Source organism: Mustela lutreola, chromosome X, assembly GCF_030435805.1.
Source record: "Mustela lutreola isolate mMusLut2 chromosome X, mMusLut2.pri, whole genome shotgun sequence".
NCBI lineage: Eukaryota > Metazoa > Chordata > Mammalia > Carnivora > Mustelidae > Mustela > Mustela lutreola.
In genome coordinates this window covers 87,716,096-87,738,515 of record NC_081308.1, presented here as the reverse complement: position 1 = coordinate 87,738,515, position 22,420 = coordinate 87,716,096, and the positions used below count along the sequence as shown (strand labels likewise).

The 22,420-nt window shown below is 40.4% G+C and overlaps 1 protein-coding gene across 2 annotated transcripts; it reads left to right on the top strand.

Annotated features, from left to right (window-relative positions):
• Positions 1–14,447: 14,447 nt before the first annotated feature.
• Positions 14,448–16,689, top strand: TCEAL8 (transcription elongation factor A like 8). 2 transcript variants are annotated; one of them, XM_059158203.1, is made up of 3 exons: positions 14,448–14,596; positions 15,002–15,075; positions 15,701–16,689. In XM_059158203.1, the coding sequence occupies exon 3, from the start codon at positions 15,742–15,744 to the stop codon at positions 16,093–16,095; it is 354 nt and encodes a 117-aa protein (XP_059014186.1). In that variant the 5' UTR covers positions 14,448–14,596; positions 15,002–15,075; positions 15,701–15,741; the 3' UTR covers positions 16,096–16,689. The 2 variants fall into 2 exon arrangements, with proteins under 2 accessions (XP_059014186.1, XP_059014187.1); XM_059158204.1 differs by lacking the exon at positions 15,002–15,075 and having other exon boundaries at positions 14,474–14,596.
• Positions 16,690–22,420: the final 5,731 nt, after the last annotated feature.

Below are 22,420 nucleotides of genomic sequence, written 5' to 3'. Positions count from 1 at the left end.
ATCACTAATTCTATCTTCTATCTCAGTTACTCTAGCTTTGAGAGAATTTAGATTAGATTGGAACTCATTGAGAGAATTGTGAAGCTCATTCCTGGTAGCTTTCAGCTCTTCCCTAACATTGGAAACATGATCTCTGGTCTTTTTCAGTTCGGCCCTAATCAATTCCGTTTGGTCACCCATGGCTTTCTCCAACCTAGCTATTGCTTGGATAATTGTTAGGCTGAATTCTCTTTCAGATATATTGTCTATGTTGATAGCCATTAGCTCTGTTACAGAAGGCCCATCCTCTGTATTTTTCTTCTGTTGGGCATTCCTCCTCCTAGTCATTTTGGTGAGAGATGGCTGAATGGGTGTAGCTGGATGTATCGACCGTGGTGCAGTCAAGGTGCACCCTGGAACACTTCTGAGCAATCAGGGTTCCCTACCCAAATGAGGGAAAAAGAAAAGGAAAAGAAAAAGAGAGAGAGAGAGACAGGAACTTTGAAAGGTGAGATAAAAGAGAAGGTTCAGCCCAAATGGGCCCCAAGGTAAGATTTATGCAGTATACAAACAAAAACAGACAAACAAAAAGACTGATAAAAGTATATGATGAGAGGGATGCCTGGGTGGCTCAGTTGGTTGGACGACTTCCTTCAGCTCAGGTCATGATCCCGAGTCCCGGGATCGAGTCCCACATCAGGCTCCCAGCTCCATGGGAAGTCTGCTTCTCCCTCTGACCTTCTCCTCGCTCATGCTCTCTCTCACTGTCTCTCTCTCAAATAAATAAATACAATCTTTTTTTTAAAAAGTATATGACGAGAAAAAAATATATATATATATATTTGCATATATATATATGCAAATAAAGGAAGAACCTCGTCAAAAAGAACCCCAAGTGTAAGATTTATATACTATCAGGACAAACACAAAAACACAGAAACACTGCCCACTGGCGTCTTCTGCTCCGGTAGAGAGCCAGACGTGTATAATTCTGATCTCAGGCTGATTTCGTGGGTGATCGGAGTTCTTTGGAAGGTAATCAGCTCACTTTAGGGTACAGGTTGAAAGGGCGCCTCCTCCTACTACCTGCCATCTTGTCTCCCCCTATAGTCTATATTTTTATTTTAGCCTTCTCAGTCAGTATAAAGTAGAATCTCCTTGTGATTTTGATTTGTGTTTTCCTAATGGCTAATGATGTTGTACATCTTTCTTTCTTCCTTTTTTTTTTTTTTTTGGAAGACTGTATTTATTTATTTGACACAGAGAGAGAGAGCGCAAGCTAGGTGAATGGCAGGCAGGGGGAGAGGGAGAAGCAGGTCCCCTTCTCAGCAGGGAGCCTGATGTGGGACTCAATCCTCCAGAGCACTGGGTCATTACCTGAGCTGAAGGGAGACTCTTAACTGATTCAACCACCCAGGTGCCCATTGTTGATTATCTTTTCTTGTGTTTCTTGATTGTTTGTATATCTTCTTTGGAGAAATGTCTATTTAAATCCTCTACTGGGGTGTCTGGGTGGCTCAATTGATTAAACATCTGCCTTTGGCTCAGGTCCTGACCCTGGGATCCTGAGATTGAGCCCCACATTGAGCTCCTAGTTTAGAGGAGGGCCTGCTTCTTCCTCTGCCTGCTGCTCCCTCTGCCTGTGTCCCCCTCTCTCTCTGACAAAGTCTTTTAAAAAAATAAGATGTCAGAATGGTGGTAATGTTTCTTCAGGATGACAGACCTAAAGAGCAATGCTTGTAATGACATTACCTCCTCCATTATTATTTTCTTTAAAAGGCATATAATGCCAATTCACAGCTTGACTACCTTGGCCCCCAAGTCATGGCTATGCCTATAGTACATGTAGGTATTCAGACAGGTGGTAACTCCTGTTTTCTCCTCAAGCTGAAGGATGACATGACTTTTTAGGCCCCCCTTGCCTGGAGTCTCCTATACTTTTGGGCCTAGGATGACTCAAACATCAGAAGTACTCTACCAGGTAGATGCAAGAACTGCCAAAACAGGCCCAGCCACGGTCAAGGTCCTTCTGGGAGTCTGAGCAATTTTGGTTGGGTCATTTTCTTAAGTGCATCCCCACCCCTATCTTTCTTGGGTCTATTTCACTGGACTCTGAGAGAAGGGTTCGACCTTTCTACTTCAAATTCAAATTATCTGGTCAAATCCAGTTGTAGCTGGCTCAAAAAGGGAGTGATGCTTTAAAGTTTTATGATATGGAGTTTAATTTCCATCCTTACAAAATTCTCCTTCATACTTTACAAGGAAGGAGGACAGGGGAAAGGAAAAAAAGAAAGCTTTATGACTGACAGTGAAGAGTCTCTGTCACTGGATGCTCTTGAGCTTATCACCTGTTCACATTGAGTCAACAGACATTGACCTATGTTGCTAAGGATAGTCATATAATGACTAATTATAGGCATCAAAAGATAGCTACTTTGCTTCTTCCTCACTTTCTTCCCAAGCCCAATAAATACTTCTGGGATAAGGAAATAAATGTTCCTGAGAATAGGTCTCAACTCCCTGTCTGCTGTAAGCCACTAGAGCAAAAAAGTTTGTACTGCTTATAGGAACCAAAAGGAACTTTGAATCAAATTTTATTTAGTTTGTAAAATGAACAAGACAACTTTTAGTTTCAGCTCCAAATGGAGAGCTGAAAAGAATGGCATTACACTACAACAGGAAAGAAAGTTGGATAAAAGTCAAAATAGCAATTTTTCTTAAAGCCATCAGAGAACCGAGTTCACAGGGCAAACAATGATTCTAAAATCTAGAGAAAGACTCATGGAGGGAGAAATAGGACTTGAGCACCTACTTATCTGAGATAGACACCATCAAACAACATGTAGACCAGTAAGAACATTTAGCTAGAAATTGCTAATGAATTGCTAAAGCCTGAGTGAGTGTTAGCATGAGTGTGTGAAGTCCCTGTGGCCTCAGATGTAAAGGGCTTACACTCAGGTTTTACTCCAGAAACTTCACTAGGTGTTCTCAGGTAAGATCAGGGAGAATCTGAGAAACTTGCTCCATGTGCCAGCTAAGATGAGAAGACTGTTGTCACTTAGGGTGAAATTCCAATCAAACCAAACTCCCCTACTAAACAAAAGACTTAATCTGCAGGAAAGACAACAAAATCCATATCCTGAAAGCACTGGAGGAAACCCATTGCAGCTGGGGCAAGGAAACCAAAAAACAAAAAGCTCTATGAAGAGAGGGAGCAGGCATGTGTGCTAGGCTCAGCATTGTATCTGAAGGAGAAGCATAAACACTTGTGCAGGTTATGTCACTAAAACTCAGGTTTATCATGCTTGTCTAAGATTAGAACATCAGAGAATGCCTGTCCCTCGCCTCAACACCACACTAAAAAACACTGAGTGAAAATAGCAGTGAAGGGTAACGAGATACATGTTCTTTCTGAGAAAAAAATAAGTAAAACTGAAAGCCCAACTGGAAAAACTCAAAGCCAATGGGAAGAAAACATCAAACTCAGCCCAGCTTCTAACTAGATTAAAGCAAACCTCCATACTGAAAGCTTAGCAGGAAAGACGTGCTTACCTTCAGTCATAAATTCTATTTACCTCAGTAATTACTGTCTTATACAAATCCAGTTTTCAGGTAAAAATAATGAGAAATAGACAAAGACAAGATAACAAAACATTCTGAAGAGACAAAATAAGAAACAGAACCAGAATCAGATGTGACACAGGTCTTGAAACTATCAGACAGTGAATTTAAAATAACTGTGGTTGGTGTTCCACTTCTGGCATAGCGATGTGAGGAACTCTGAGAATCCACTCCCCAGTGAAATTTCTGGAAGTTTTTTTTTTTTAAGATTTTATTTATTTATCTGGCAGAGAGAGAGACAGGGAGAGAGCAAGCACGAGCAAGGGGAGTGGCAGGCAGGGAAGAAGCAGGCTCCCCGCTGAGAAGGATTCCCAGGACCCTGGGATCATGACCTGAGCTGAAGGCAGACGCTTAACCTACTGAGCCACCCAGGCACCCCTGAAAGTTATTTTTTTAACATAGTCATTTAAATTCTTTGGAAGTGGTCGTAAGGGCATACAGCAAATGAAAAAAATTTTTTTAAGAAAATCTACTAAAACAATAAGAACTATGATAATCTGTTTCATTTTAACCAAGATTTTCCCTTTCCTTCCCCTCTCCTAGCTCAGCATGAGGGAAACTATATACCTACAGGGTATAGCCAAGAGCACAGGTCTCTTCACCTCAGCTCACATCTGTAAGGGCCACATTATGTTTCTAGGAGAAATGAAACTTTTCATCTTGCCTTGAGTTGTCTGTTGCTCAGGCTAAGTTCTGGGTGAGTGTAACTGAAACAGCAGAGTGTAGCTTCTGCCCAGTCCACATTTATCTGAAAGAAGCTCTCCCTCCAGCACAGTGTGCTGAGAATATTGGGACCCCCATTGCCTGGGAGAGGTAAGCCAAAAGGACTTGAAGGTACTGTGCATCTTCAGTCAAATGCACATATCCTAAAGCAGGAGTGTCAGAAAAAACTGTGCTTCTATGTCAATCCCTAGCTCCAGAGCCTTGTATCAAGAGATTTTTCCTAGTGGGAGAGGCAGGCTTTTAAACAGAGTACCCAGTCCCTTTCCAAAGGAGCTGTCACACAGTATAAAGAAACTGAAGATTAAAAGCACTGTAAAAATATGAAGATTATCATGAAATGCAATTAAGGGGTCAGTAGATTAATTAGAGATGTAACTAAATGTCAGGCAGCTAGTTCACCAGAGAATTAGGGAAAGAGACAGCTAAGTAGAGCTTTAATGAAGTTGAAACAAACATTGAACAATGACTTCAAAAACGATCTCTGAAAAGAAGTTCTAATGTCATACCACAAATCTGTGAAGCAATTTATGTCCCGGTGCATTTTCTAAAACAATAGAGCAATCGAGCAACTCTTAGTAGAGATTTAACAGTTACACGTGTTCAGGGAAAGAGTCAGTGACGAGGACTGACAAAACCACTTTCATCCCCCAGTGACTGTGGGCATACCCAACGTTGTACCCTCTCTGGAGCAATGTAAGAGTTTTCACATAACAGGGAAGAAATGGACATGACTAAAATAACCAGTCATGAAACAAACAAGCGAACAACAATATTAATAAGCCCCAGAGGAAGAAGACCAGTTCTCGGAGTTGATAAAATGTATTATCTGAGAAAATTGTAAGACATGAAGAGAACCAGGGAAGTATGCCCATATATGAGGAACAAAGCAGGTCTGTGAAAGTGACCAGATGTCAAATTTAACAAAAACTTCAAAGTAGCCAGTATAAATAGATTTAAAGAATGAAAAAAAAAAACTGTGATTAAAGAAATAAGAGCAGGTATGATGACAACGTTACATCAAGTAGAAAAAAAGTCAATAAAGAGATAATATAAAAAGAAACAAGTGGAAGTTCTGAAAAGTACAGATTGAAATAAAAAAAATCATGAGAGGAGCTCAACAGTAGATTTGAGCTAGCAGGAGAAAGAATTTGTTAAGTCTAAGATTCATAGATTTTATGTAATCTAAAGAAGAGAGTGAAAAAAGGAAAATGAACAGAGTCTCAGAGAAATAAGGAACACCATTAATCACACCAACTATACACATAATGGGAATACCAAAAGGAAAAGGAAAGGGGTCAGAAAATAATTCAAAGAAATAATATTTGAAAACTTCCCCAATTTAATGAAAAACACTCATCTACATATCCAGGAAACTCAGTGGATTTCAAGTAGGACATATGAAAGAGAAACATAGTAAAACATAGTAAAAATGTCAAAAGCCAAAGACAAGCAGAAAATTTTGAACACAGCAATAGAAAAATGACTCCTAACTTATAAGAGAACCTCAGTAAGAGTAAGCACTCATTTGTCATCAAAACAATGGATGCCAGAAGGAAGGAGGACCACATATTCAAACCGCTCAAAGATACAAACTGTTAACCAGCAATCCTGTATTCACCAAAAATATCTTTCAAAAATGAAGGCAAAATAAGGACATACTCAGACAAAAAAAAAGAAAAGAAAGAATCTGTTGCTAGTGTACCCACCTTACAAAACACAAGAAAGTTCTCTAGTTCTGAAAGTGAATAACCCCAGACAATAATTTGAATCCATGAAAAACTAAGCACACATACAGATAATTAAGTAATTTTAAAAGCATGCTTTTCCTTTTCCTTCTCTTAACTGATTTTGAAAAGCAACTGTTTAAAACAATACATTTGTAATTTCTTATTTTTGTCTATAACATATAGAGCAGAAATGTACCTGCCAATTAAAACACAAAGGAGGTGGATGGGAAAAGCTGTATTGGGCTAAGAATAGGAATGCCTGGGTATGCCCAGGAGACAAACTTTGGATTGACAAATAAATTAAAAGCAAAAGAATAAAAAAATATATATCATGAACACCCGAGGAACTGTGTGATAGATGCATGCCCTAACCTCACTGAAAAGTTGGGGGGAAAAAGAGCTGACCAAGTTGCTTTAGAAAACAGTGTTTTGGCTGTATGTTTTAAGGCTCAGGACAAAAAAAGCTGTACATAAATTATGTGCTCTGGTTGGGAAAATTACAAGGATACATGATAATAATTCTGAAATTAACTATATACAAAGGTTAAATAAATAAGTAAATAAATCTTATATAAGGAGAACCATGTTTCTCACTGTCAGTGATAGAAGTTAAAAGTAAGTGGAGGGGTTGCCTGGGTGGTTCAGTTGGTTAAGCATCCAACTCTTGATTTTGGCTCAGGTGATGATCTCAGGGTCCTGAGACTGAATCCTGCATCAGGCTCCCCATTCAGTGGAGTGTCTGCTTGAGGGCCTCTCTCTTCCTTTCCCTCTGTCCCTCCATGACTCAACTTTCCACGCCCCACACTCTCCCTGTGTGTGTATGTGTGCATGCACACATGTGGGCATGTGTACTCTCCCTCTCTGAAATAAATACACAGGATCTTTTTAAAATTGTTATTTATTTTTATTTTTTTAATATTTTACTTTTTTATTATGTTATGTTAGTCATCATACAGTACATCATTAGTTTTTGATGTAGTGTTCCATGATTCATTGTTTGTGTATAATACCCAGTACATACATAAGATCTTTAAAAAAATAAGTGGAGAGATTGGAGAGCCTGGCTGGCTGAGTCAGAAGAGCAGGTGACTCTTGATATTGGGGCTGTGAGTTTGAGCCCCACTGGTTGTAGAGATTACTTAAATAAAAGTAATAAATGGGGAGAAAGCTAAATGGATATTTGTCATAATGGACTAGAGTTACATGTATAAGTATGAACTTATGTGGGAGGGAAAGAAGAGGGAGGGAGGAAGAGACAGGAGAGAGATACAGGCACAATAAATAAATGTAAGCATGTCTTTATACAAACCATGTTTAACATACATACATCTCCTTGCTCTATCAGCTGAGAAGTCCTAGAACAATGACACTCCAATCACAACAAAAATATCTTGCATTTAGATCTTAATTACTAAATATGATTATCCAAAAAAAGTAACCAAGATTGCTTGGAGAAATGGCTGATTATTGGGTTGAAAAAAAGAAAATACAGGATGAATCTGGAACATCCTGTAGTACCAGAAAGCAAGGAAGCAGAAAAAGAATGAGGGTATGCCAAACTGAAAGAGACCCTAAAGTCCAACGCTGGAATAATTTGGGCAAATAGCCAAATAATGATCATATTGAATCATAACCCCAAAGATTTAAAGACTCATTAGGGATGTCTTGGTGGCTCAGTAGGTTAAGTGTCTGCTTTTGGCTCAGGTCCTGATCTCAGGGTCCTGGGATTGAGTCCCACATTGGGCTCCTTGCTCTGCAGGGAGCCTGCTTCCCCCTCTGCCTCTGCCTGCTGCTCCCCCTGCTTGTGGTCTCTCGCTTTCTGAAAAATAAATAAGTAAAACAAACAAACAAAAGATTCTCTCTCCCTCTCCCTCTGCCCCTCATCCCCCTCTTAAACATGTCTTTAATAAAAAAAATTCATGAGTCATAGTGATAGAAACAAGTAGTTGTAGAAATAAGTAAATGGGGCAGGGGAGGACAAATCTTCCTTACAGAGTAGTTTGGAAGTATCAAATGTAGAAGACAATGAGTAATTTAAAAATTTACTATCAGAACATCTCTGTAATAATCACTATAGGCAAAATCCACAGAATATTTGCATAGCTTCAAATGATCTAACCCCAAATATTTATTAATTATTATGGTTGTTTTCAAACACTTAACTGCAAATTCTTTGATACTCTACCCTCCAGGATGTAGAACTTAATTCCCCTCTTTAATGTGAGCTAGACCTAGTAACTTGCTTCTAACACATACAGTACAGAAGGGAAAAACAATAACTTTACAAGTGGAGAAACCCAGCTGACATCATCTTAACCAAGTGATCAAAATTAACATCACCAGTGATCAGTCATGTTGATATCATGCAAGCCTGATATTGTAATGAAAATAGCATTTCACCTCTGTGATATTCTTCCTCCAAACCAGTAACTCCGGTCTAATTATGAGAAAAATATCAGACAAACCCATATTGAGGAAAATTCTGAAAAATACCTCACTCTTTAAAAGTGCCAAGGTGGGACGCCTGGGTGGCTCAGTGCATTAAGCCTCTGCCTTCAGCTCAGGTCATGATCTCAGGGTCCTGGGATGAGCCCCGCATCGGGCTCTCTGCTCAGCAGGGAGCCTGCTTCCTCCCTCTCTCTGCCTGTCTCTCTGCCTACTTGTGATCTCTCTCTGTCAAATAAATAAATAAAATATTTTAAAAAAATAAATAAAAGTGCCAAGGTAATGAAAAATAAGGAAACACTGAGAAACTGTCACAGAGTAGAGAAGACTAAAAAACTTGTTAACTAAGTGCAATTTTGTATCCTGGTTGAATCCTAGAACAGAAGAAAGACATCGGTAGGGAACCTGGAGAAATCTATATAAAGTCCGTAATTTAGGTAATAGTATTGTATAAAAGTTAATTTCTTTGTTTTTATAAATGTAGCATAATTACTGGGTAAAACTGTGGATAGGGTATATGGAAATGCTTTGTACTGTCTTTAAAACTCTTTTTTAGAACTAAAATGATTTCAAAGCATAAAGTTTAAAAAATATACCGGGCTGAGTTTCAAGAACCTGTAACAAAACTCTCTTCATGAACAAAAGTGACCAAATAGTTGAGGAAACAAACTGAAATGTCATTACATGAATTCATTATTCAGGGAGAAAGGGAGAATTTGACAGACTGCGGTTGACAGTAATTACTAGAAAAAAGAAAACCAGTCCACGTTATGCCAGAAAACTGTAACTACTTAATAAACTAGATGTGTGCATATATATTATATACATATAATATATATATGTATTTATTGTGTGTATGTACATGAAGCAATATTTTTTAAATACTTATCTGCCACTTTCTTTACTCAAAAAATATGTTAATATCATTCAGTGTCACTCATATGCACATTGTTTCATTCCTTTTTATATCTGCACAATTTCCACAGTATGGATAATTTCTTTAATTATTCCCATATCGGTGCAAATTTAAATTTTTCCACCAACTTAATGTTTCAACATTGGAATGGTGACAAAGTTGAACCAGATAAAGTTTTTGTGCTGATGGCATTTTCAGATAAGTGAGGGATACAAAGTAGAAAGTCAACAAAACAGGGTGAAAGTGTTAGGTTGGGAAAACATGGGGTCTAAAGGATAATACAGAGCAGGCAAGCAAGACAGCATCAAGAGGCCAGCACAGACTTTCTTTTCATCATGAATTTAATTTTTAAAAGCACTCAGCCTACATACAGCAGGGACCTTCTCTCCCCAACTCAGCTTGTGACATAGAAAAATGTTCCCTGGCCCAAGCTTTTACTGCAGCTGAAATGTGCCTCTCCTGAACCCAGAAGAGGTTCTACACAGATGCAGATTGCAAGGCTTAATTACACAAAGCAATCTAGAGAATCTAGCTGAGGTGGATTTTAAGCATGCTGTCACATATTAAAAGTCTAAGCAGTCCAGCTCAGGGATTCCAATTACTGTAGCCAACACAGATACCATGGGGACATTTGAAATGGTAGTGGTTATGACCCAGCATTTCAGGTTCACAACAATTCATAATAAGCCTTAAGCCCTGATAACTAGAAACTTTTGGCCACCATAATCTACAATGTGTGTAGCATTTATTTTTTTTAAAGATTTTATTTATTTATTTATTTGACAGACACAGCCAGAAAGGGAACGCAAGCAGGGGGAGTGGGAGGGGGAGAAGCAGGCTTTCTGCTCAGCAGGGAGCCAGATGCAGGGCTGGATCCCAGGATCCTGGGATCATGACCTGAAGGGAAGGCAGACACTTAACGACTGAGCCACCCAGGCGCCCCTCGCAATGTGTGTAGCATTTAGCTGTGAGTTCAGGAAGTGGTCAGAATCATCTGGAAGAGATGAAAAGTATCGTAGAAGTTGTGCTTTGAGTTAGGTTCATTTGTTTGGACATGGCCAATTGGTATTCCGAATAGTTTGTGAAACTTTGGAAACTTATGCATGCCAAATTTCCAAATATCAGGGAACATCATAGGGAGGGATGGTAGAAGAGTTTACTTTCTGAAACAGATACAGTTTAATTGGAAATCAGGGTTTCATGCTCTACTTATCAGAACAGGAGCGGACTACCCTCAGTGGAACAGAGACCTATTGTGTTGTGTTTACTTGTGCTCTGAAAGGGTACATCATCTTAGATGGTGGCCACTTGAGTCTGCACTATGCAGGCAAACCTTTGGATCTGGAGCAGATCTTGCCATGCTAGGAACGATGTTTTCAACCCATATAGAATATGCTAGAGAAGTGAGGGAGAGGAATAGCTGTCTCAAGCTCTGCTATGGGATGAGCTTTGAAACAGCAATGAAGAAATATGCAAGAGGAGTTGCTGAATATAGAGCCTCAGAAAGAAACACCAGGGAAGTGACTTCCAAAGGGAACATAGAAAAAAATATTCTGGATATCACAGTCTTGTATAAGAGCTCCTGGCTGGTAAAATGCTTCCTCCTATCTTCTCCCCTCACACCACCTGAAGAACTTGGGGCTTTGGAGCTATCTCTGGGAAAAACAGACATTCATTGGGTCAGAAGCTCAGGGTGTCTACTTCCTAGAATTCATGTCTTTATTATTAAAATTAATATGTGTATCTTTTCCATTTCTTTTTTAAAAAGAATTTTTACTTTAATATAATACTATTGTCTTCAAAAATGTATTTATACTTAAAAGCTACTGTGATAAAATTAATTTCAAGGGTTGATGCACTGAAATTGCTCAGGGACAGCAATGAAGGTAAAGGCTTGTATGATCTGGCTGTCTGGTGTGTACCAGTAAGGTGACTGATATCTCTCTTATGAGTATTTAGGAAAACAGGGTCAATATTCTCTATTGATAGCTCCATAAGAATGGTGTTCAAGTTGTTTTGACTACAGGTAAGCAGAATAAGCAGAGGTGGAACAATGAAACTTCTGTTCTAATTTTTGTCAGACAGAAAGAAGTTTCATCTGTGAGTCAATCTGCAAATAGCTTCTTCTGAAACTTGAAGACTTCTGGGAGATGGACCATTAAAAATTACAAGAGCCCTTCAAGCAGCATGTGAGCTGGAGCCTGACTCCCCACACCCCATTTTCAGCCCACCTCTGACCATCTGCCTGGTTAGATATGCCCTTCCCCTAAACTCACAGGAAAGGGCAAAGGTACAGGCAATCTTTCCCAAGGGCAATATGAGGGGTGCCGACCATTGTACAGCATGGATAGGGAAAGGGGGGATCATTTCCTGGTGGGGTGACTTTAGAGGCTGGGTGATGAAGTCTGGGCTCCTAAGAATGAACTGGATCAGGATCTAGGAGGAAGTGGAGGGCAATAGGGCAAGTGAAATAGGGCAAGAGAAAAAAAATGACCCATGAGGACAATGAGAGAAGAAGGAATACTTGGGGAACCATGAATGAGAGTTCCTTTTGATGTGGTAGAGTAGTGTGTGGCAAGGCAGGGAACATGTATCCTCAGGTTCAATTCAGATCAATGCTGAACGTCAGAATGAGTAAAGTAGGATTTACTTCTCTGATGGTGGGGTTGCCATCCAGGGCCTTAGAGTAGGAAAATAACAAGCTAAGAATAAAGAAGAGTAAAGTTTAATTTGGTAGTAAGGTGCAAGGTAAATTGGAGAGGTAGGCACTGAAGGCAGCAGATAAGTCAGAGAAGGAGTTTCCCAGACAGGAGTGAGGCAATAAGGTCCTAAACCTCTACACACAGGTTTATAGCAGCTCTTTTCATAATTACTCAAAACGAAGAACAACTTAGATGGCCGGTGGATACATGGATAAATAAACCAGAACATCCATATAAGAGCTTTTGCTCTTATAAAAGCATGAGCTTTTGCTACAGGAAATGCTTAAATGACTTTCCCAGGCATTATGCTGAGTGAAAAAAGCCTGTCTCTGAATGTGATGTATTGTAGATTTCTTTTATGTAACATTCTGCAAAAGACAAAACTGCAGGAATTGGGAATATATCAGTGGTTGCCAGAGTTCAGAGAAGGGAGGTAAGATATGACTCCAAAGGGGTAGCATGTAGGAGTTTTTTTGGAGGGAGAGATTGAACTGCATCCTGATTGTGGTGGTGATTACACAAATCTGTACATTTGTTAAACTTCACAGAACTACACACACAGAAAAGGGTCAATTTTGTTGTATGCTAATAGTTTTTTTAAGAATCAGAGTTGTCCCCTATTAAATGTAACATTCAGCAAAGAATGAATGGAAACATTTGGTGGTAGTTAATGATCATATCTTTACAATTTATTGGCTATATTTACATTAAAACTCTCTCTTGAATAACAAAATATATCCCTCAACTGTGGGATAAATTCTTCATGCTTAAATATAAATGATAAGACATTAAACCAGCAAAAGTATTTATTTTTTGAACCCTTCCTTTCCTAGGCAGGCTTTGTTGTTGGCTGCCGTATTCTACTGTGACCATCCTAGACAAAAGATCCCCTCAATTCCTCCTGATTCTCCAGCTGGCTGCACTGGCCAGGATGCCATTTTTGGCAACAACACACTTCCAAGTACCACTGGATAATGGGTTGTTGGGATATAAGTTTCTTCTTTTTTTTTTTTTTAGGGTTTTTTTTTTTCATTTATTTATTTGACAGAGAAAGAGAGAGATCACAAGTAGGCAGAGAGGCAGATAGAGAGAGGGGGAAGCAGGCTCACTGCTGAGCAGAGAGCCCGATGCGAGGCTCGATAACAGGACCCTGAGATCACGACCTGAGCCTAAGGCAGAGGCTTAACCCAATGAGCCACCCAGGCGCCCCCAGTTTCTTCTTTTAATTAATATTTTTTTCAGCAGTGATACTCTCTCTGCTTCTGATCATAACAATTATGTATTTTGATAGTTCTTTTTTTAATGGAACAAAGTGAATGATACCAGACTATCTCCAGAGTGCCATGAATGAATAAAAATTTTACCTGCTAATAAGCCTCACACCAAATGGTGAGATACAGGGTACTCTCTCCTTTCTGAGGGCTTTGTGAGTGTATGAAAACTGTTTTCCAATTTATTTACTTGCATTTCACAATAAAGTTCACTCTGAGGAAAGCAAGTTTTTCTGGGGACTCATCTGATTAACAAGGCATCAGATCCTAGAGGACATAAAAGGTCGGTCTGAAGCCTGTTTGAAACCCAAGTGGAAGCCATCCAGCAGTCATCCTTGAAAAGGCCAAACATCTAACATTTGATAACCTGAATTCAACCAGAAAGAAAAAATAGTGGATTATTTATATAAAATTGCTAACAAGAGGAAGAAGGGCTTCTTTCCACAGATTAATCTGGGAGTCAGTTTTTTTTTAAAGGTGCACTTTTAATAAGATTAAAAAATTTTTTTCTAACACATCAGTGTGTTGTGAGAACTGTCATTTCATTTGTAGCCATTAGGGAACTTTTCAAAGTCTTAAAAACTGATAAAACTATTTTGTCCTCCATATCGTGTCAAATATGATGTGGCCTCTCTTTTTAAAACATCGTGATCATTTAATATCGTGATTAAAACATTGAAAAAATTCAAGAGAACTAGTAAAAAAAAAATCCCACACTCTTACTCCCACATTCTTCTCTAGGCGCCTCTACCCCCTCTCCCCCCATTTATCACCCACGCCCTTAATGCTGGATGGGACTCCTGGGGAAATGGTGGACTGTAGGTCTCAGGGAGAAGGGGAGGTGGGCAACTTCGAAGCAGAGAGAGAAAGAGATAATTCCCCAAAGAAGAAGAAATGGTCGATTAACCCCTAAAGGCCGATCCTCCCTGGCAATCCAAGAAAGGCGAAAAGCAACTGCAAGGAGAAGATACCAGTTCTATTGTCTCTGATTGGCAAATACGAAAATAGATTGACAGTATCAAGTGGAGGGAATGCAGGGGGCGGGCTGCAGTGTTAAATGGGAGGGGTCACCGAAGACTGGAGCTCATTGATGACGCGACCCTCACGTGACCAGGAGTCGACGTGTGCAGAAGTCCTTATAGTCCAGGGCCTGTTTCCCTGTAGCCGCTCGGTATTGCTGGAGAAAGAGAAAAGTGCCTCGGATTCTTTCAGGTCAGTGTAAAAGCGGGCGCTGCCTTGGGGACCCTCCGGTCTAGGAGCCAGAGAGCAGAAGCCAGGCGGGGTCGCCGCCGTTTTCCCAACATTGCAGTCCGCCAAACTCTGATTTTTGTGCAGGAAATTTGGGCTGTTTGGTGGGTGTGGGGGTGAGGGTGGAGAGGGAGAAGGGTGGCTAGTTGACACAGACACAGAAACAATTTGGGAAATAACGTGCGTTTTCCACTCCCTGCTTGCAGGGAACTGGTGGGCACGGGGCAGGGAGGGCGGGGTTGCCTTAAAAGGAAGGAGAGGATGAGGACGTGGGGACAACTTTAGACGAGTAAGGCCTAGAATCGCGAAAAGGACCGGTGATTCAGGTACTGGCCTATTCGCTCAGCAAGCACTCCTGTCGGTCTGCAGGACTCTTTGGTCTCTTGGGCGCAACACAAATCGAGTGAGGGAAGGAGGCAGGAAAATCGCCCGGATCCCTGCAGGTCAGTTTGAGTGCAATTGCCTCAGGTCCCTTCGGGTAGGGATGGGGGTGGGAGTGCGAGTGGGTGGATGACACCAAAGCATATCCTGGGGTCGCCACAGCCTCTCCCCATCCGGATTAAGCGCTGGAGGCCTTTGCAGAGCCTGCAGCGGAAATGGGGCGGGAGCGGGGGAGGCTGGAGAGATGTAGAAGGGGGAGGGGAGGTCTGAGACTGCACCAGCCGATCTCAGGTGAGTGGCGGGAGATTGGGTCCGCGAGGGAAAGCCCGAGAGGGCGAGCCCGAGAGGGCGGGAATACTGGAGACCAGCGTCTAAGGAGGGGGTTAATTGCTTCCGCGCCGCCCGCGTTTCTGGGCTGGGAGCGGCCTATTAAGCAGGGCCTGCTGGGAAATGGTGGGCTGGAGCGGGAGGAGGGAAGATGGAGCTGGAGCAAGAGGGGGAGGGACGGGAGGTGGAGGAAGGGGTGGAGTCAGGGGAGTTCTGAGTCTGAGGACCTAGCCTCCTCCAGTTGGAGAACTTTGACAATTAGGGACCTGAATGAGAAGAGGCCAGTCTCCCTGGGAACCCATACTTTGGCGGCTGGTCTGTTTGTCTGGCATCTAGTTGTTTTGTTTCCTTGTTTTCTAGGATTAATTTATTAAAAAAGAAATAACAGAAAAATACTCAACATGCAAAAGTCTTGTGAAGAAAATGAAGGAAAACCACAGAACATGCCAAAGACGGAGGCAGACCGCCCTTCGGAAGATGTACCACAGGAGGCAGATGGAAATCCTCAACCTTCCCAAGAAGGTGTAAGCCAGGAAGCAGAAGGAAATCTTAGAGGAGGGCTGAACCAGCCTGGCCAGGGGTTTAAAGAGGACACTCCAGTGAGGCATTTGGACCCTGAAGAAATGATAAGAGGAGTAGATGAGTTGGAAAGGCTTAGGGAAGAGATTAGAAGAGTAAGAAACAAGTTTGTGATGATGCATTGGAAGCAAAGACATTCACGCAGCCGTCCTTACCCTGTGTGCTTTAGGCCTTGAATTCTTTTTTTGTCTGATACTAAAATCTGGCCCCTGCTTCTTTCTGTTAGTGTTTTCTGATGTATCTTTGACCTTCGTTTTACTTTATAATCATCTGGTGAAATTTTGTTTTAGGTAGTTTCCTTGTTACCAGCATCTCACTGGATTTTGTATTTTGACCCATTCTCCAGGTCTGTTTTTCAGTTGGAAAGTTTAACACATTTGCATGGAAATATATTCGTTCTATATTGTAAAGTAAAACATAACAGGTTATAAAGCGGTATATTTAGTATCAGCTCACATATGTAGGATTAAATCCCGAATTTGTGTGGGTGTGTGTTCTACATGCAGACATATATCAAAAACGTAACTGCTTATTTCTTTGTGGCGTGAGCTTTTTTCTTTATGCTTATATGTATTTTTTTTTCACGAACACATGTCACACACACACAAAGAATTAAAGTTTTATAAGTAAGAGTTAAATAATTTGCAACCAGCTTATAAGGGCAATGGGGGCACCTAAACTCTTGATGGAAGAACTATTAAAAAAAATGTAAACCTCAAGTTACCTCTGGATTTCTTAGCCAGAGGAATAAAACTGGCAATTATTACAGATATACTTGCTTAAGACTCGGTCTTTTTCACGGGGAAAACATTTGGCTCACAGGGCTGCTGTGAGGAAGAAATGAGGTGACTGAGCTGGGCTTGGTGGATTCTTGTTCCCACCTGTGCATATAGAACCCCAACCCGCAGCAGAGCATCAGTTATTTGAGGGCGGGCCCTGACACGACTCACCTGTGCTCAGGAACAAGTCCATTAGTAGGCAAGGCAGTGGGGGGGCTTCATGCCAGTATTGGTTGAGTCCTGCCCTCTCTTTCCCTGGGTTCTGCCATGCCTGCTGGGCATCTGCGGCCTCTTCTGCTGGCCCTCACTGTTCCTGGTGCACTGGGGTCTGCCCTGGGTGTCAAAATCCATTCACTTTCCTGGAGTCCCCAGTGGGCTGAACCCCTCACTCTGTATTTTGAAACCTCTCTGCTTCATTGGGACCCTTCACACAGGTAAGACTTCTTGGGCCATGATACCTTGCAGGGTTCCTAGCAAGACGGCCTCTTCTGTTTTCAACCCCAGAACCCCTCCTCTGTATTAGAGGTTGGACAAGGTGAGGCCGTTTTTGGAGTTGGACCAAGGTACCAGTTGGAATTAAAAAAAAGCTGTAGTTAGAGTTGCCTTAGGTCTAAAGACAAAGGTTTTGTCTTCTGTGAGATGATCTCTCCCTGAAGGCTCCTGGCAGGCCTGACCTACTAGTTTAGAAGACTGAATATTCATAAGTTGCACAAAGCAATACAGGAAATAGATCTAAGGGAATAGTCTTTCACCCTATCCCATTTCCTGTTAAAACATGAAAAATAAAACTAGCAAAGGCATTAAAAACCGTATAAATCTACAAGCAGAAGGGCTATTATATATATGTTAAGAATTGTATTTCTTTCCCCTATGGAACAAAAACCCTGATAGACCTATGTATTTGTGTTAAACTGACACATGTTTTAATATTTAATTTGTTTCTTGATTTAATTATTACTAAGGAGCTGGTGTTACTCACATTCTGCTGTTGACTCAATAGTCAACAAATTTTTTATTTCTCTAATAAGGGAAACAATTCCAAAAAGTGCATGAAATAGTGTGCACTCCAAATGTTTCATCAAAGTCTAGCATAATCACCTGCGTTAGAACTACCTTGGGGAGCATCTTTAAAATACTGATTTCTGGGGATTCCTGGGTGGCTCAGTTGGTTAAGCGTCTGGCTGCCTTTGGCTCAGGTCATGATCCCAGGGTTCTGGGATCGAGGCCCACATTGGGCTTCTTGCTCAGCAGGTGTTTGCTTCTCCCTCTGCCTGTACTGTCTCTCTTTCTCTCTGACAAATAAATAAAACCCCCCAAAAATACTGATTTCTGGGGCCCACCCTAGGACTCACTGACTGGAGGTGGGCTATAGAAGTAACAGTTAGCAAGCTCCTCTAGGTGATTATGGTGCAAACTGCAGCATGAGAATGACTGGTATATACAGTGCGCTTTCCATTATTACAAATATGAACTTTTATTAGAAGACAATATTGGTGAGTGTTTATTGAGATTCAGAAAGTAGAGGTCTATAACTATGTTATCTTTTTAACTATGAAAAGACTGACAGATTTATACATAAAATTTAGAAGATTTCAAAGAAGTACAAGGTAAAAAGACGAGGGACTATAATATTAGATGCACTTTTCTTGACTGAACACCATGTTTGGACATGGATTCACGCCTTCAAACATGAGTGAAATTCATTCATGTTCTCTTTTTGCGATCAGCACATAAAATGGTGAGCCAGTCCTATGCATACCTTTTGGCTTTGTTTTTATTTTTTCATTGTGTGAGGTCATTTTGGGGGATCTTCATGTCTTCAGACCATTCTTCAAGGTTGCAACAGCCTGATGGATGCCAGTTGGGTTAGACTCTGGCTGGAGTGAGCTGAACTTCCAGGGGCTAACCGTACCAGTTTGACAAGGCAGGATGAATCTATTCTCCTGGTGCTCAAAGGGGCGGTGCTCAGGTAGGCTGTGGAAGGGCTCACCTGTCACACTTCTCTCCAGGGTGGGTCTGATTTTGGTTTCTGTGCTCCAGCCTGCCCCAGGCATGGACTCTCCTAAGCTGATGACTGGGCTCGCCTGGACATACATGGAGGACAACAATTGTCCTCACTGCAGGTCAGAGCACTTTGCCTTTCCTTCCTTCTTCCTTTCTTTTTCAGGGAACTTTGTGTGAGGGAAGAGATAAAGTCCCAAAGATTCCTAATTGGAAACACGGGCTGTGAAAGTCTTTGGGTAAGCAATTTTCTGACCTGGGTCTGACCAGGTAAATTGGAGATAAAGAAGAAGATGCTGACCCTCCTCTCAGAGTCCAGTGAAGTAGCTCCCCAAACAACTGAAGTGAAAATGGGGACAGATCTCAGATAAGAAAGACATCCCTCATCTCTCTCTCACCTACCCTGCTCAGACTCCCAGAAGGGCCTCTGTTGGTGTGGTTCTGCAATAACTTTAGCTCTGTGTGTGCCTGATGCAGTACTTCTGATGTCTGCATTAGCCCAGGCTCAGGGATATTTAAAATAAAACCCAGTAAAGGAAGCTTGCAAAAGCACGTGGTCCTACAGTTCAGGAGAAAAGAGGTGTCACTTTCTGTTTGAACGACACCATTGCACTGCAGACCCAGCCTTCAACTTCTCAAGCTGTGAATTGATATGAAGATGCTGTTGAAGGCATTGATGATGGAGGAAGCAATTGTGACCCTTGCTCTTTAGGTATGCCAACTGAGGAATTATTACTACTTTTTTTGATATCCTAAAACACTGGTTGGGCAATAAGGTGAAGATAAAATTCAAAAATTGGAGTTTAGGAAGGCAAAATGGTTAAGTGTACAGCCTTAGAGCTAGAAAAACCTGGGTTCCAATCTCAGCTCTTTCCCTTACAACATGTAACATTGACAAATCACTTATCTTTTTTTTTTTCTTGGAGGACACCTACTTTGTTTGAAACTGGGCCATTTATAGACTCTCTGGAAATAGAACTCTTAGATCAAAGAGAAAATTTCTCCTCCACCACCATCATTGCTGTTATCATCATCATAATTATTATCATCCTCATCATCATCTTCATCATTATCATTACCATCATCAAGGGATGATATTAAGTAAATATTCAGTGGATTCCTGTTGGGCACAGGCCACATACTGTGAAGATTTCTAAGATTCAGTGGGCAAGCCCTGGAAATACATCATCTGAAAGGGTGAGGCCAATATAATGGGAAAGCACTGGCTAGAAATGAATTCTCTGCTTATAAGAAGTGTGAGCCCAGATTGGTTCATTCATCTCTAACATGAGTAAAACCCTACATAAACCCATAAGACTGTTGTGGGAAGTAAATGCAGAAAACTATATGAAATTCCTGGCATGGAACAGACCTATAGAGAATGTTAGATCTTTGATCATCATTATCAAGTGTTGTCATCAAAATCATCATCATCATCATCATCATCATCATCATCCAGATGATCCTGAGATAACACTCAAATACGAACTCAGAAAGTCTGTACTTCCTTGACTCCATATCACCCTTTCGAAGGAAAAGTCTATTTTCATTTCTTTCATTCAACCTTATCCCTTGCATAAAAGAAGCAAATAGTACATAAACTAAATGGGATAACTGTCATTCATTTGCAACTATAAAAGAAATAATTGGATCCTATATACATTTATAGCATTTATGCACTCTGGTACCTTTTGTGTATTGGGGCATGAAAAAAAATTCCTTCCACATTTCCAATTTATTTGGTTACCTTCCTGAAAATTTGAAATCATGAACAAAATCTTACTTTCATGAATTACAAAACATGATGTAGAAATATCTCTTTGACATGGAAAGCTGTTTCTGACCATCATACTCTTTCATGGAAAAGCCAGCTGCAATACACACACACACACACACAGAGATTAAAGAGAAATATCAAACTATTTGAAGTGAATATTTCTAAATAGTGTTACTATGGGAAATTTATAACTTCATCTTTATCTTTCTCTGTATTTCCAGTTTTAACTTTTTCAATGAACATGTGTTTTTTTAAAGATTTATTTATATGAGAGAGAGGGAGGGAGAGAGAGAGAGATTGTTAGAGAATGTGAAGAGGGGGCGAGATGGGGGATGGAGAAGCAGACTCCCTGCTGAGCAGAGAGCTGGACAAGGGGCTCAATCCCAGGACCCTGGGATCATGACCTGAGCTGAAGGCAGATACTTCATTGACTGAGCCACCCAGGCATCCCATCTGGAATTTTTTTTTTTCGGTATTTCCCCTTTTATTTTTTTTTAATAATTTTTTATTTTTTATAAACATAGATTTTTATCCCACAGGTCCCATCTGGAATTTTTATAATTAGAAAAGGATCATAAAAGCGAAAGTAGTTTAATTTTATTTCTCCTGTCTCTTTAGCTGAGATAGGGCCTGTTGGCTCTACCAGTTCCTTGTTTTCTTTATGTTCCATCTTCTAAGAAGAACCTGGTGTAAGTTTTAGAACTTTGAGTGTAGTAGCTGAGAAGCTACCCATAGCTATGCTACCTTGGTGATACTCTACCTTGTGAGAAATGCTGTATAGAATTCTGTCTTTGGTCACAAGGTGGCATTTCATAACTAATTTCTAAATATTCTCTTACAAAGTGCTATTAATTTCTCAAAAATAAAATAGCAATAAACATAGCTTTCAAAGAACATTATGAAATTGATTCTTAATTCTGCTTCTAAAAATACACAATCATAGAAAAATACTGACAGGAAGTGCCTTCAGCTGTATTTGCCAGAGCTCCCAAATTTACATTTCATTTATTGACTCATTCAGGAAATATTCACTGGATGCGTACCATGTATCAGACTATGCTAGCCATAAATCAGTTTATCCACTCCAGACTTTTCTCCTGAGACTCTATATTCAACTGTCTGCATAAACCGGCCACATGAGCTAAGATAAGTGTTATCCAACCATATGGGCATAACCCTGCATGGACACAAACTCATCACTTAGCCAGTTTATCTCTTAATCCTGGAGGCTCACCATGCAAAGCGGGGGCAGTATGAAAAAACTGGCAAAGCATAGGTTTAGAGTCAGAAAAAATTTTGTTGTAATAGACTTTTTAAAATTTCTAAACTTGTAATTGATCAAAAGGATTCTTAGTAACCTAGAAAGTGGATTAATGATAAAAGGTTTCAGATACAAGACATACCTATACATCAAGGTTTAAAGTCAAAATCTATGTTACACATTTGACAATGATTGTTGTAGATGATTTCCAAGGTCTGTTTCCTTCAGCCCCCCACCTCCTACCCTGTCGTTAATTGAGCTCCCACTAAGAGCCCTGGCCATTGGCTAGGCCCCGGGACACAGCAGTGAACAAAAGAAAGTTCCTGTCTTTAGGTTGCATCTTTTGATTTACACTCTTAAAAAAAAAAAAGTGAGGTAATATTTACATACGGTGAAATGCGCAGATCTTAACTGCACACAATTGTGTGTAAAATCGGACATTTCCATTACTCCAAAAAGATTTCTGTGACTCCAAAAAGTTTCCTGTCCTTTTCCATAGTGTGAATATACAGCAATTTGTTTATCTACTCAGATATACTGGATATTTGAGTTTTTTCCATATTTTTGTCTATTATAAATATAGCTGCCATGAATACACTTGTACACGCATTTTGTGTGTGTGTCTTCTTATTTCTCTTTGGTAAATATCTAGAAGTATATCTAGGCAAGAGAAAATATAAATA

Bases quoted from the DNA above. Each gene is read 5' to 3' on its own strand.
- TCEAL8 (XM_059158203.1), top strand. From the start codon at position 15,742: ATGCAAAAGTCTTGTGAAGAAAATGAAGGAAAACCACAGAACATGCCA.